General features: G+C 48.0%; 1 protein-coding gene across 2 annotated transcripts in view; it reads left to right on the forward strand.

Annotated features, from left to right (window-relative positions):
- Window positions 1-1,560: 1,560 nt before the first annotated feature.
- Window positions 1,561-12,301, forward strand: part of Nid1 (nidogen 1) — a 71,999-nt gene continuing 61,258 nt past the window's right edge. For both annotated transcript variants that reach the window (XM_055603939.1, XM_055603938.1), the window contains exon 1: window positions 1,561-1,821. In XM_055603939.1, coding sequence (XP_055459914.1) covers window positions 1,597-1,821 — 225 coding nt within the window. In that variant the 5' untranslated portion in view covers window positions 1,561-1,596. The remainder of the gene's footprint in view (window positions 1,822-12,301) is intronic.

Below are 12,301 nucleotides of genomic sequence, written 5' to 3' on the forward strand. Positions count from 1 at the left end.
GGTTAGCAGGAAGCAAGGAAGTACATCTGGACGTATGGAAGAGATCAGGGAGCTGCAGCAGACTTTAGTGAGAGGGATAATACAGTAGCACAGATAACTTAGTGTAGAAGTTTCAAGTTCAAGTGGTTGAGGGGGCTTGCCACGTGTAAAGCCCTGGGTTCGAGTCCCCACACTGCAACTAAGCAAATAAACTAATCACCAGCTGGGTATTCTAACCCCAGCACTCAGGAGTCTGAAGCTAGTAGGCTGCCATGAACTAAGGCCAGCTTGGACTATATAGTGAAGACCATGTCTCAAAACAAAACAAGAGACTGGCCACAGTGTTTGCCTAGCATGTGCGCTCTCTCTCTCTGTGCATAAGCAGAACTGGAGAGCTAGGTAGCTGTTGGCCACGCCAGCAGGAGGACCTCTCATTGTGAACCCAAGAGGCCATACTGCCCACAGAACACCGGGGTCTACCAAACCCTCGGTACCTCTTACTGCTGACCACTCGAGAGTTTAAACGGAAGGCCATCCCCCAGAGACCAGTGACGTTATGCTCAGGAGCTGTATTCCATTTGTCTCTTTCTTCGTGATTTTGCTGGTTCTCCACTAGCTCAACTATTTTCTGTATACCGGAAGAACGAATGGAGGTTCCAGGCCTGTACTTTCAGTTGCTGGGAGGAAGCGGGGAGCATCCTGTTGACCCCTCTGAGTCAAGGGTCAGATTATCACAGCTGATTTGAAATCTCACTTAAAAGGCTCATGCCTCCTTATCGAGGACTGTCTCCAGTTCTCTGAGTCTTAGGGGAGCTCATATTGTCGAATTTATTATCCGACCTTTACTTGGATCTTCCCTCCCAAATTCTTTGCGGGGAAAGCCCGATCAGGTCCCCGGAACCCACTCGCTCCTGCCTCCCACCTCCCACAGCCACCTTTCTCTGCGTTACTTCCAGAAACTTGCTTAGATTCCCAGCATGCCACATGGAAGTTTTCTCTGGCCTAGTTCTCCAGTCCCAGTGTGTTTTTACTGCTTGAGGCCCCAGCAAATCTGACTTTGAATCGTGTCCCACGCTTGTGACTGTCTGGCAGGAGTGGGTTCCTGTTTCCTGTGGGATCCTATAACCTGAGGAACTCAGAATCGGGAACTGAATAAGTGCTTAATTAATGATTGGATAAGTAAAAGCCCTTTGCTCAATCCCAGCACCCGCCCAGTCTCCCTATCAGGGTGGGCTCTGTCCCAGGCCCCAGAGCGTCCCTTTCCTAGTCGCCCGCTCTCCAGGAATTAGCCTAACTGCAGACCAGTGGCAGATTCCTTCCTTCTGGATGGAAGCCCACCGTTTGGTTGGATCGGGAATGCAGGAAACCAACGCCCACGGCTGCGCTGGGGACCTCGGTGTTGCCCCTCTCCCCCCCCCCCCTCCAAACTCGTAGCCATTGGAGGATGGGACGGGCGTGCCCTCCCGATAGCCCCTCGACTCCCCTCCCCATTTCCCGGGGTGGGGACGCCGGGAGGCGGGAGGTGAGGAGGGACTGCCGAGGGGCGTCGGGTTACGTCCCCGCCCCCTCCGCCTGAGCTGCGGAGCCGCCGGGGTTGCGGGTCCACAGTTGGGAAACATGCTGGACGCGAGCGGTCGGAGCCGGCCGGCGTGGACGTGGGCGCTGCTCCTGCAGCTGCTGCTGGCGGGGTCCGGAGGTTGCCTGAGTCGCCAGGAGCTCTTCCCCTTCGGCCCCGAGCAGGGGGACCTAGAGCTGGAGGCCGGCGACGACGTGGTGTCCCCCTCCCTGGAACTGATCGGAGAGTTGAGCTTCTACGATCGCTCGGACATCACGTCGGTCTATGTGAGTTGGGGCTGGGTGGGGAGGAAGGCCAGGGCATGCTGGGGGCGCCGATCTAGCTGCTCCGCCGGGTCTGAGCGCCTCTCTGTCACTGTCACTCCCGGAGCACGCGAAGTGTGGGGTGGCGTCAGCTTTCGGATCCACCCATCTCCGCGTGCGCCCTGCACGGACCCGGAGACCTCGGGTGGAGTTTTTTCTCTCGGTTCCCCGTGCCTCTCGCCTTTGTCCCGAGCCTTCCATCTGGGACAGGTCCCAGGACCCCGCAGCGCAATGGCCAGAGTTGGGTAGTACCCTGCGTGCGCGCCTTAGGGGCTCTGCCGACGGCGAGCCGGAAAGCACAGGGAAACTGTGCTACCCCGCCCCAGAGTTCAGCAGACAGCGGCTGCATCTGTGTGCGTGGGTTCGGGCTACGTCTTGGCAAAGCTTCTGCTCTCTTAGTTGGGGCTCGTTTCAGAGTCCAGAGGTCGGGGCTGGGAACGCAGGGCGCCCCAGGAATCCAATTTCCTGTAACCCAGGGTGTCACCCAGAGGCCCCAGATGAGGAGTGGGACCGCGTGACCTCTTGGCTCGCTCCAACCTCCCCATTGCCTGCAGGGCCTGGGTGCGCTGTCCGCTTGGTCAAGCTCTTTCGTGCTGCTCCGGCGCACCATGTGGATTTGATATAAAGCCTGCGTGCATTCCACAAGTGGGGGGGGGGGGGCTACACAAATGGCGTCTGGGGCCTGTCCTGCGGCCGAGTGGCTGTGCTCCCGGCCTGGCCTGGGCAGATAGCGTAGGGCACCACCCACGTGCAGCTTGTCAGCTTTGCCTAGAAAGAATGAGTCCTCAGTCACACCCACAAAGAACTCTCACCCTTTTGCTGGCTGGTTGCCCTGGCCCTCGTGGGAAGCTTGAAGAAGCTTATGTAGACTTTATCATGCTTTCAAATACACAAAGTCAAACGCTCCACCTTACCAAGGAAACCGAGGTGATGAAGCACCCATCAAGATAGCAAAGCCTATATATAGCATTCAGGCTTCTCCCACCTTCCCAGGCTGCCCCCCCACCCCCGCCCCAGGCTCTGGGGAGTTAGGGATCAAAACCAGAGCCTCCTGAATGAAAGACAAGCACTACATCCTGGCCCCTCCGGTTTGCTTTTAAACCACATTGAGTACTAAGCGTAGCGGCAGCACCAGCAATGGGGTTTGGTAACTACCAAAGAGCGTGGATCTGAGAAGCGATCTGAGCTGCATCAATAGCCTCTGCCAGATTCCGCCAGAGATGTGAAGATGTGCAGGGGTCATGGCGGTACTTGCCGGAAATCCCGCACTTGGCAGGTCAAGGCCAGCCTGGACCGTGGGGTTTAAAACTGTCTTTAAAAGCCAGGAAATAACCCGCGAGGTGACTCAGTGGGTAAAGGCATTCTACTTGTCCATCCTAGCAACCTAAGTTCATATCCCTATGCCTAGGTCCCACAAAGGAGGAGGGAACTGACTCATCCAAGTTGTGTGTGTCCTGTGTCCCGCCTCCGGTTTACAAGGGGACAGGGTAAAATGAATACACAAATAAACTGGGGGTGGTGGCACAGGTTTGTAATCTCAACGTGAAGGAGGTAGAGGTAGGAGGATCATGAGCTTGAGGATATCCTGAGGCACAAGAAACTGTCTCAATAAACAAACAAAATTAAGTTGATTTTGGATCTAGAGAATGACAGCTGTCATTAACGATGCCCCAGGAGGTAGGTTCCCCAAACGTGGCCCAGGGACCCCTGAGTATAAGGAATTCAGAAGGTCAAGATTATTCTATACAATACTAAGATATTACTTGCTTTCCTTTTTTCCCCTTATTTGTATTTTACATATGTGGGTGTTTGCCTGCATTATGTCTGTGTGGAAGAGGCTGGAAGAGGCCAGAAGAGGGCAATAGATTTTCTCCCTGGGATTGGGGATCCCATCTGGCCCATCTCTCTAGCCTGTGTTTTATTAAACATTATTTATTATTATTGGATGTATGGACACATGTGTCATGGTGCAAGTGTGGAGGTTAGAGGGGAACCCTTGGGAACGGGGTTCTTCTGTTGCTGTGGGCTGCTGGGATGGAATTTAGGTAACTCAAGACTTTCAGGCTGTGAGACAAGGGCCCTTACCCTCTGTGCCATCCTACCCAACCTAACTGCTTGCTTTTATACTTTAGTTGCTCAGGAATGAACGGGGCAGTTCACTGGGGGCTGCATGGTAGCCACATGTCTCTCTCCATGGAGAAGCAGCTGCCTTCCATTTTAGTCAGACATCAGGTTGATTTGCAGACACGTGAAGTAGAATCTCATCTAGCACATTTATTATTAAAATGTTGTAAGTATTTAATTTGCTCTTGGCTTTACGTTTTCATATGATTAAACGTTGATTAAAGTGTTTTTGGGAATCTTCAAAAACTGTGTTTAAAGGGCTCCTACAGCCATAATGCCTGAGGGCTGGTCATATGACTATCCAGACGTTGAGTTTAAGGACAAGAAGAAAGCATTGCCGGGAATGTCTTCCGGAAGAGGCAGGCGCCATGTTGGATACTAGTTCTTCCTGTGGACCTCATCAGAGTCCCTCCCTGCTTTATGATGTGTGATTTCCCCAGAGGAAAAGGCCCTGAATGGTTATCAGTAGAGTCCAACCAATAAAACCAGCTGTTCACCAGATCCCATCAGGGGCTAAGCCCCATCCAGAGTACTAAACCATTAGAAGTTTCAGAGCTTTGCTGCCATGGCCCCCGAACCTTAAACTCCCTGAATGGGAGACTTTCCTAACTATTGTAGAGTTGTTCAGAGTAATGAAAACACTTCCTGCCTTTGATAGGAATGTTGTCTCAGTTTGCAGGCCCGCTATCTTGTCGACCGGCCAACCCTCATTGGGTGTGTAAGACAATGAAATAATTTCTAGAACATCATTTTAGCGACTACTAAATTATTTGCCTGTGAGTCATAAAGATGGATAAGTAAATTAGTTATGATTTGATATATTCATTCTGTTTTGCTGAAAAATGTTTCATATGGTTGGAAATAGAATATCTTTCGCAACAAAAAGATTATGAGCCAAAGGGCTTGCCCTGTAGCTGTGAGGACCCAGGTTTGATTCCCCAGAACCCAGGGGCAAAAAGGCAGGCACAGCAGCAAGCCTGTCATCTCAGCACTGTGGAAGCGAGGACAGAGGATTCCTGGCTCTTGCTGGTCAGTGTTTCTAGCCTACTCAGCAAGCCCTAGATTCAATGACAGACTGTCTCGAAAACTAAAATTGAGAGTGACTGAACAAGACAACCTCACATAGACCTCTGGCTTTCGTGTGCACAGAAACACCATGTGCCGACACACACAGAGACATGAACACGTACACACAAAAAATACTTTCCTCCAACATACACCCCCACCACAAGCATGAGCACACATCACCTTCTGTTGTTCATGAGTACTGTTGCTTCACTTACTACCTCACAGGACCTTCAGAGACTCTCCTCTCTGAAGCTGTTCAGGTTGCTCAGAGCACAGGGGCTCTGGCCCAGGCAGGAAGGCAGCTATTTAGCCTATTTTAAACCCCGATCACCCAGCTTTAGCCTGGGACTGAGATGCCTAGATGAAGAAGCACCTGCTTCTCATTTTCCCCAAGTGTCTCAGTGGTTGAGCAATGACTGTGGTGGAGTCTCAGAACCCAAGAGTATTAATTCCAGCAGGGTCTGAAATGTAATCGACTAATTATAGTGACCAATTTATAATTGAATCCAGATCATTCTGATATTCTTAAAAGTATCAGATACATACATATATATATATAATTTTTTTTTTCATTAAACCAGGCATGGTGGTACAAGCCTGTAATGCCATCACTCCAGGAGATATCAGGCCAGCCTGGGCTACATACATAGTGAGTCTAAAGATAGCCTGGAGTAAAGACTAAAGCCCTACCTACTTCTAAAGCCAAAAATAAAAAAACTCATTGATTTATTTATTAATTTATTTTCATTTTTTGGCTTTTCGGAGACAGGGTTTCTCTGTGTAGCCTTGGCTGTCCTGGAACTCACTCTGTTAACCAGGCTGGCCTCAAACTCACAGAGATTTGCCTGTCTTTGTCTCCCTAGTGCTAGGATTAAAGCATGTGTCACTACTGCCCGGCTTGTTGCTTTATTTTAAAAGTTGCCTTTACCTTTTCAGGACATTAGTGCTACTATTATTTTGAACTAGGGTCTCATGTAGCCCTCACTGGCTATATGAATTCCCAACATGTCCATCAAGGATTGAATTCATGATCCTCTTGCCTCTACCTCTTGAGTGCTAGAATTACAGGCATGCGCTGCCATATTTACTTGATGTAGTGCTGTGGTTTAAACCCAGTATCTCCTGCATGCTAGATAAGCATTCTATCAATTGAGCACATATATGTGTGTATGTGCATGCATACATACATGTACTACAATAGTCTAATGTTAAGATTCATTATCCATTCATTCCACAGATATTATTGTTGTTGTTGTTGTTATCGACAGGGTTTGTCTGAGCAGCCATGGCTGGTCTTGGACTCATTATGTAAATCAGGCTGGCTTGGAACTCATAGAGATCCACCTGCCTCTGCCTCCCAAGTGCTGGGATCAAAGGTGTATACCCAGCTTTAATTAATTTCTTAATGTGCTAGGCACAATGTGAGGCTTGTGACAAACTGAAAATGACCAGTTTTCCATGCTCACAGTGTCAGTCAGCCAGTGATCACACTGATAATGGGGCTGTTTCCACATGCTGAGTGCTCTGAGGCAGAGGCTCACAGTGGGAACATATTGGAGCAGGGCCCAGGCTAGAGGAAAGCTCTAGAAATGCTCCCCAGCATAGCTGCAAATACAAGATATCGGAGGTTGGCTCTGGGAAGTGTAGGAAGCAGGGGCATGGTTCAGATGGAGAGAGATTGCCCCTTGTGAGACCCAGCCGAGAACCAGGAATGGAGGTTGGCATATTCTTGGCAGGGCAGATGCTCATGCAGGGCAGGCTGCAGTCTATAGCACTTATAACTCAGACCTCTTGGGTCCCGGCCAACAGTTCTCCATGCTTTTCATTTGTAGTTGATGAACTTCCCGTCACTCCCACTGTGTCTGCACCGGCCTGGCCTGAGTCTTAGCTGTCGTGCTATAGCCTGCCTTCTCAATGTGGACTCTACACTCCTGTCTTCTTTCTCTCTCTGGACCCATTCCATGTAGATCTTTTTAAGTTTTAACTTTTTATTAACTATTTATTACTGTTATTCCTGTTTGTATGCATGTGATGGGAATGTGTGCATGCACGTACCACTGAATGCATGGAGGTCAGAGGGCAACTTTCAGGAGTTCCATGCTCTCCTTCCATTGTGGGCTCTGGGGATTGAACTCAGATCACCGGGCTTGTGTTGGTAAATGCTTCTACCTCAGTGGCCTCATATGGGTCTTGGTGCTTCTTTTCTGTCTGGAGTGACACACATGCCATCTCCCAGAGGTACCCCATCCTTCCACTAGCTCTCAGATCTTATGTGTCGTTTCCAAGAGGGCTACATCCTGGCCCACTCCTTGAGGCATGCCGGGAAGATGTGAGCCAATGTTTACTCTTCAGATGCAGCACATCTGAAGATAACAGACTAAAGAAATGATTTCACCCAAGTCTAGCTCAGCAGGCCAACCAGTTTTGGGGGTTGCTTACAGAAGCATGGGTGACTAAACAGCCGTTAAGAAGCCCTCCTCAAGATGGGCAATGACTCACAAAAGCTTTATCCCTGGAGCTCTGTACACAACTTGCAGGCTGCGTCACAGAGGGGTTGTCTTGTAAGTTTCCTGAACTTGCTGAGCCTTGTAAGTTTTGAGAACGAAAACATTTCCTTTGGGAGGAATACATAACGGCGTCGCTTTCACCTGCTCAACACAGCCATCTTGTTCCTTCTGTTGTTTGCTGCCCTGTCTTCCTAGTTAGTCTGAGCCTCACGGGGACAGGGCTTTACTGCCATTTGACAGTCACTTCTCAACACACAACACTCAGGTGTTGTGTGGAGAGATGGAACTAGTGAGTACTGTGGAGTCAACCAATACATGAATGACTGCCGGGACTCTTACTTGTCTTTTCACTTTAGTGTAAGTAAGCCAGTAACATTGTGTGTGTGTGTGTGTGTGTGTGTGTGTGTGTGTTTGTGTGTGTGTGTGTGTGCGTGCGTGTGCGCACGCCACAGTATAAGAAACATACTGTGTTTATGTTTAGGCAACACGACACGGATATGGATACTTGGCATAGATCAAAACAGCTAATACTGGACGCGGGTGGGATCGTAAGTCAACAGAAGATGGCTGACACCGGATGTCTGGGGAACCCCCAAATATGTAAACTGTTATCTGACTACCCCCGGAAGAATGCACCTTTGTGTAAATATGGTGTTGAGGTCGGAGGGCTGTGTCTTTGCCTTTGTCTTCACTATCATATCTGTGTGTCTGACTGTAGTCCAGTGTGTGGCCTGTCAGGGCTGCATGTGTGTCTGTACCTGCCTGTGGGTGGCTCACGGGTGCTGGTGTGTACCTGGGTGTCTGCAGGAAGATTGCCTGCCTGGAGGTCCTTGTGATGGCCCCTCACCTGGAGTGATTAAAGTATGTCACGTTTGCCTGTGGCTAGGGACATCCTCTTAATGGCCTCCTGTGATCCTGCTCCTTTCCCAACACAGAGGTCAGTATCCAGCGTTTTCTGGAATCTCTTCTCTATCCTCTGTTTTTTGAGACAGCCTCCTGAACCTGGAGCTTACCAGTTGGCCAGACTGGCTGGCTAAAGAGCTCCAGGAGTCCTCCTGTCTCCACCACCCAGAGCTGGGGTTACTGGCACAGGCTTTTAGGTAGGTGCTAGGGATCCGAACTCAGGTCCAAAATGACTGCATGACAAGCTCTTTACCAGCTGAGCCATCTCCCCAGCCTTCGGCATTATTATCTTCAACAAATTAGATAGCACAGGAGTCAAAGGTGCAGAGAGAGCCCAAAAAAGTTCAAAGAGAATTCAGAGTGTGTTAATCCTGGTTGGAACCCGATTAGAACAATCTGGCCACACAAAGACCTCTTTCACACAAACTGCTCTTTTCTCTTTTAATTTCTTTGATGTGTTCAAGGTCAAATGCAGGGCGTCACAATTTAACTGCTCAAACCTCTGGTAGGTCAGATACTTTAATGTCTAGGATTTAATTTAAAACACTCAAAAAAAAAAAAAAAGCATTGTACTTCGGTGCGTACCTGTAATCCCAGCACTCAGGAGGCAGAGGCAGGAGGATTGCTGCAAGTTTAAAGCCAGTTTGGGTTACATGATGAGAGCTCATCTCAAAACAAAAAACAAACAAATAACAAGCACTACCAGAAATCCCCCAGCCCTAAAAAAACACCAAAGGAAAAAAAACTAAGGACAGATTGAATGTTCTCTAGTGAGTTCAGACCTGGTTTACATGGCTTTTCCCTTCTCCCTATTCCCTCTGCCTTGCTAAAACTGTTAGATTACATTCCTAATGCTAGCCTGCAAGGTCCATTTCCTTATTTGGCCACTTCCTCCTCCTGAGGCTGGCTACCGAGGTCCAGCTATCAAAGTATTGAAGCCCAGCAATCAAAAACCCCCTTTGGTCACATAATTAACATATCCAATTAAAATTAAACACCTCTTCCCAACTGGGGGGTTTCCCCTTTCACCTTTATAAAATGTCCTTTTATGGGTCATGTCTTTCTCCTCTCTATCCAGAGGTAGTTCCTTCTCCTCCAGGATAAATAACCCTTCCCCTTGCTCCCTTCCCCTTCTCTTTTGTCCACTATCTCCTGCCTTTGTCTTTTATTTCCGGCTCTCTGTTCCTCTGGGGCAAATAAATCTCCTGTGCTGAGGACTTGGTCTTGGGTCCTGAGCCAATACCATTGCTTTACACAGTAGGGCAGGAACAGCAGAAAATAAGAACCACAGCGTGCTAGGAATTGTGGGAGCTATTGATGGATGGATGCTGATGGAGGGGGAGGAGTTTGTATTCTAGGTTTGTTTGAAAAGTCCCCTAAAAAGTAGTGCCTTACAAAATGTTTTCTAAAAACTATTCTTCAGAGGGTGGAGTGGAGGGGAAGTGAATTCCAGGGCTAGAGACCTGTTGCCAGGGTCAAGGTGAAGGGTGTGGCGAGGTAAGGTCAAAGGCTGAGCCAGACTGTGCTGGTGGAAACAGCCTTGTTAGTACTGTATACGTTTGCTATTCTCAGCAGCCCTGGGGGGGAAGTACATGCATGAGCTATCATACTCAGCTTGAGAAATCAGGTTTTGATAGTCAGCTTCAGAGTAAAACAAAACCCAAAACCCAAACGAGAACCACAAAAACCCCATAACAAAGCAAATCAATGTAACCCCCTCCTTTACAGAGCACTACAGACCATTGTACCACATTAACCAAATCGGTACTTCCTTACCACCTAGTTAGACTCAAGCAACTTAAACATCTTGCATGTCTCCAAAGCTGCTCTTTAGGGCTAAAACCTTAATAATCCAGGGACTCAAAAACAAGCTCACATGACATATGCTATCTCTTTCTTTGTTCACACGCTTGCTAAAGAATCCCAGCCTTTTGTCCCGTAGAATGTTCTAGGCCTGCATTCCACTGTGTCTTTGTCCTAACGTTTAACTTGTCTTTGTGTTCTGGCATTTCCTGGAAATGGTTATGGAAATGGCTATCGGATCCTACTCTGAAATATTCAGGTTGGGCTCTTTTACCCTTTAGATTTGGGGGCCCTGAGGAGATAGTTCAGTGGGAGTGCTTGCCCAGCGTGCAAGAGGCTCTTGATTCAAGCCCCATTTCCACAAAAAAATAAAATAATAAGATAATTTGAGAACTGATAACTACATTCAAAGGTTTGGTTTTGTTGTTGTTGTTTTTAATGAACTTTAACACAGTGAAAAATGAGGTTTTGACTAAGCCGATGGCTAGCAAGCTACAGTGATCCTCCTGCTATCTTCAGGATGGCCCCTTTCTATGTGAAACCAAGTGACAGGCAGAAGCTGCCACGCCCTCCTCCTTTTTTTTAGATTTGTTTATTATTTATACACCATTCTGCCTGCATGTGTGCCTGTGCACCAGAAGAGGGCACCAGATCTCACTATAGATGGTTATGCACCACCATGTGGTTGTTGGGAATTGAACTCAGGATCTTTGGAAGAACAGCCAGTGTTCTTCACCTCTGAGCCATCTAAGCTTCCCTTCTTATGTGGGTGCTGAGGATCTGAACTAGGGTCCTCATGTTTGCACAGCAAGCACTTTAATATGTAGCCTAGACTGGCTTCAATTTTTTGGCAATGCTTGTGTCCAGCCATACATGCTTAAGCCAGTATGACTGACTTCTCTCTCTCTCTCTCTCTTTTTAATTATAGCTTTATTGAGATAGAATTCATTTGCAGAAAAATTCATATTGCCTCCTTTTTGAGATAAGAGTATCAATCAGATGGCCTAGGCTGGCATTTAACTCACTATGTACCTGCAGCTGGCCCTGAACTCTTGATCTTCCCGTATCTACCACCTAAGTGCTGGGAGTCTGTAATTCTATTACACCTGTCAAAAATGCCGCTACATACCTGTCAAAGACCTACCCTTAAAAAAAACGTCTGTGAGTTGGGCCAGTGAGATGGCTCAGCTGGTAAGGCCTCATGCCATCAAGATTGACAATCTGAGTTTGATCTAAACTACATGATGGAAGGAGAGAACTGACTCCTAAAGTCCTTTGACCTCCACAGACATCTATGGTACATGAGTGGCCCCTTTGCCAAGGAAGGTTCGGTGATACACTACCTTGATGCCAGGGGGAAGGGTTTGAGGTCAGCCTGGGCTATATGAGGAGACTCTGTCTCAAAAACAAAACAAAAGTAAAAATGTACAATTCACTGACTTTTAGTCTATTCAGAGAATGATACAACCATCATAGCCATCTAGTTCTAGAATATTTTTATCAGCTTGTGGACAAATCCTATGTTGAGCAGTCACTTCCTATGTCTCCTCCCCAATCCCAGTCCAATTTCTCCATGGATGACCCCTTCTGGACATTTTCGAAAAATGGATTGTGTAGTCTTTGTGGATGACTTTTACTGGCGTAGCACATTCTTTGCAGAATTTATCCACACTATAGTATGTACCTGGAATTTAATCTTTTGAGTTTGGTTAATTTTCTAGTTAGTTTTGACACAAACTAGAGGTACTTGGGAATAGGAAACCCCAGTTGAGCAATTGTCTCTGTCAGACTGGCCTGTGGGAATGTCTGTGAGGCATTTTCTTGATTAATGATTCATGTGAGATGGTCCTTCATGGGTGGTGCCACTCCAAGGTAAGTGGTCCTGAGCTGTGTAAGGAAGCAAACTGAGCAAACCCTGGGGAGGAAGCCAGGAAGTAGCAGTCTTTCATAGCTGCTGCCTCCTGGTTTCTGCCTTGAGTTTATGCCCTGAGTTTCCTCAGGGCCTGACTGACCCAGACTGTGATCCTACCTGGAAGCCA

The sequence above is a fragment of the Psammomys obesus genome, unplaced genomic scaffold, assembly GCF_907164565.1.
Source record: "Psammomys obesus unplaced genomic scaffold, mPsaObe1.curated_primary_1811, whole genome shotgun sequence".
NCBI classification, from domain to species: Eukaryota; Metazoa; Chordata; class Mammalia; order Rodentia; family Muridae; genus Psammomys; species Psammomys obesus.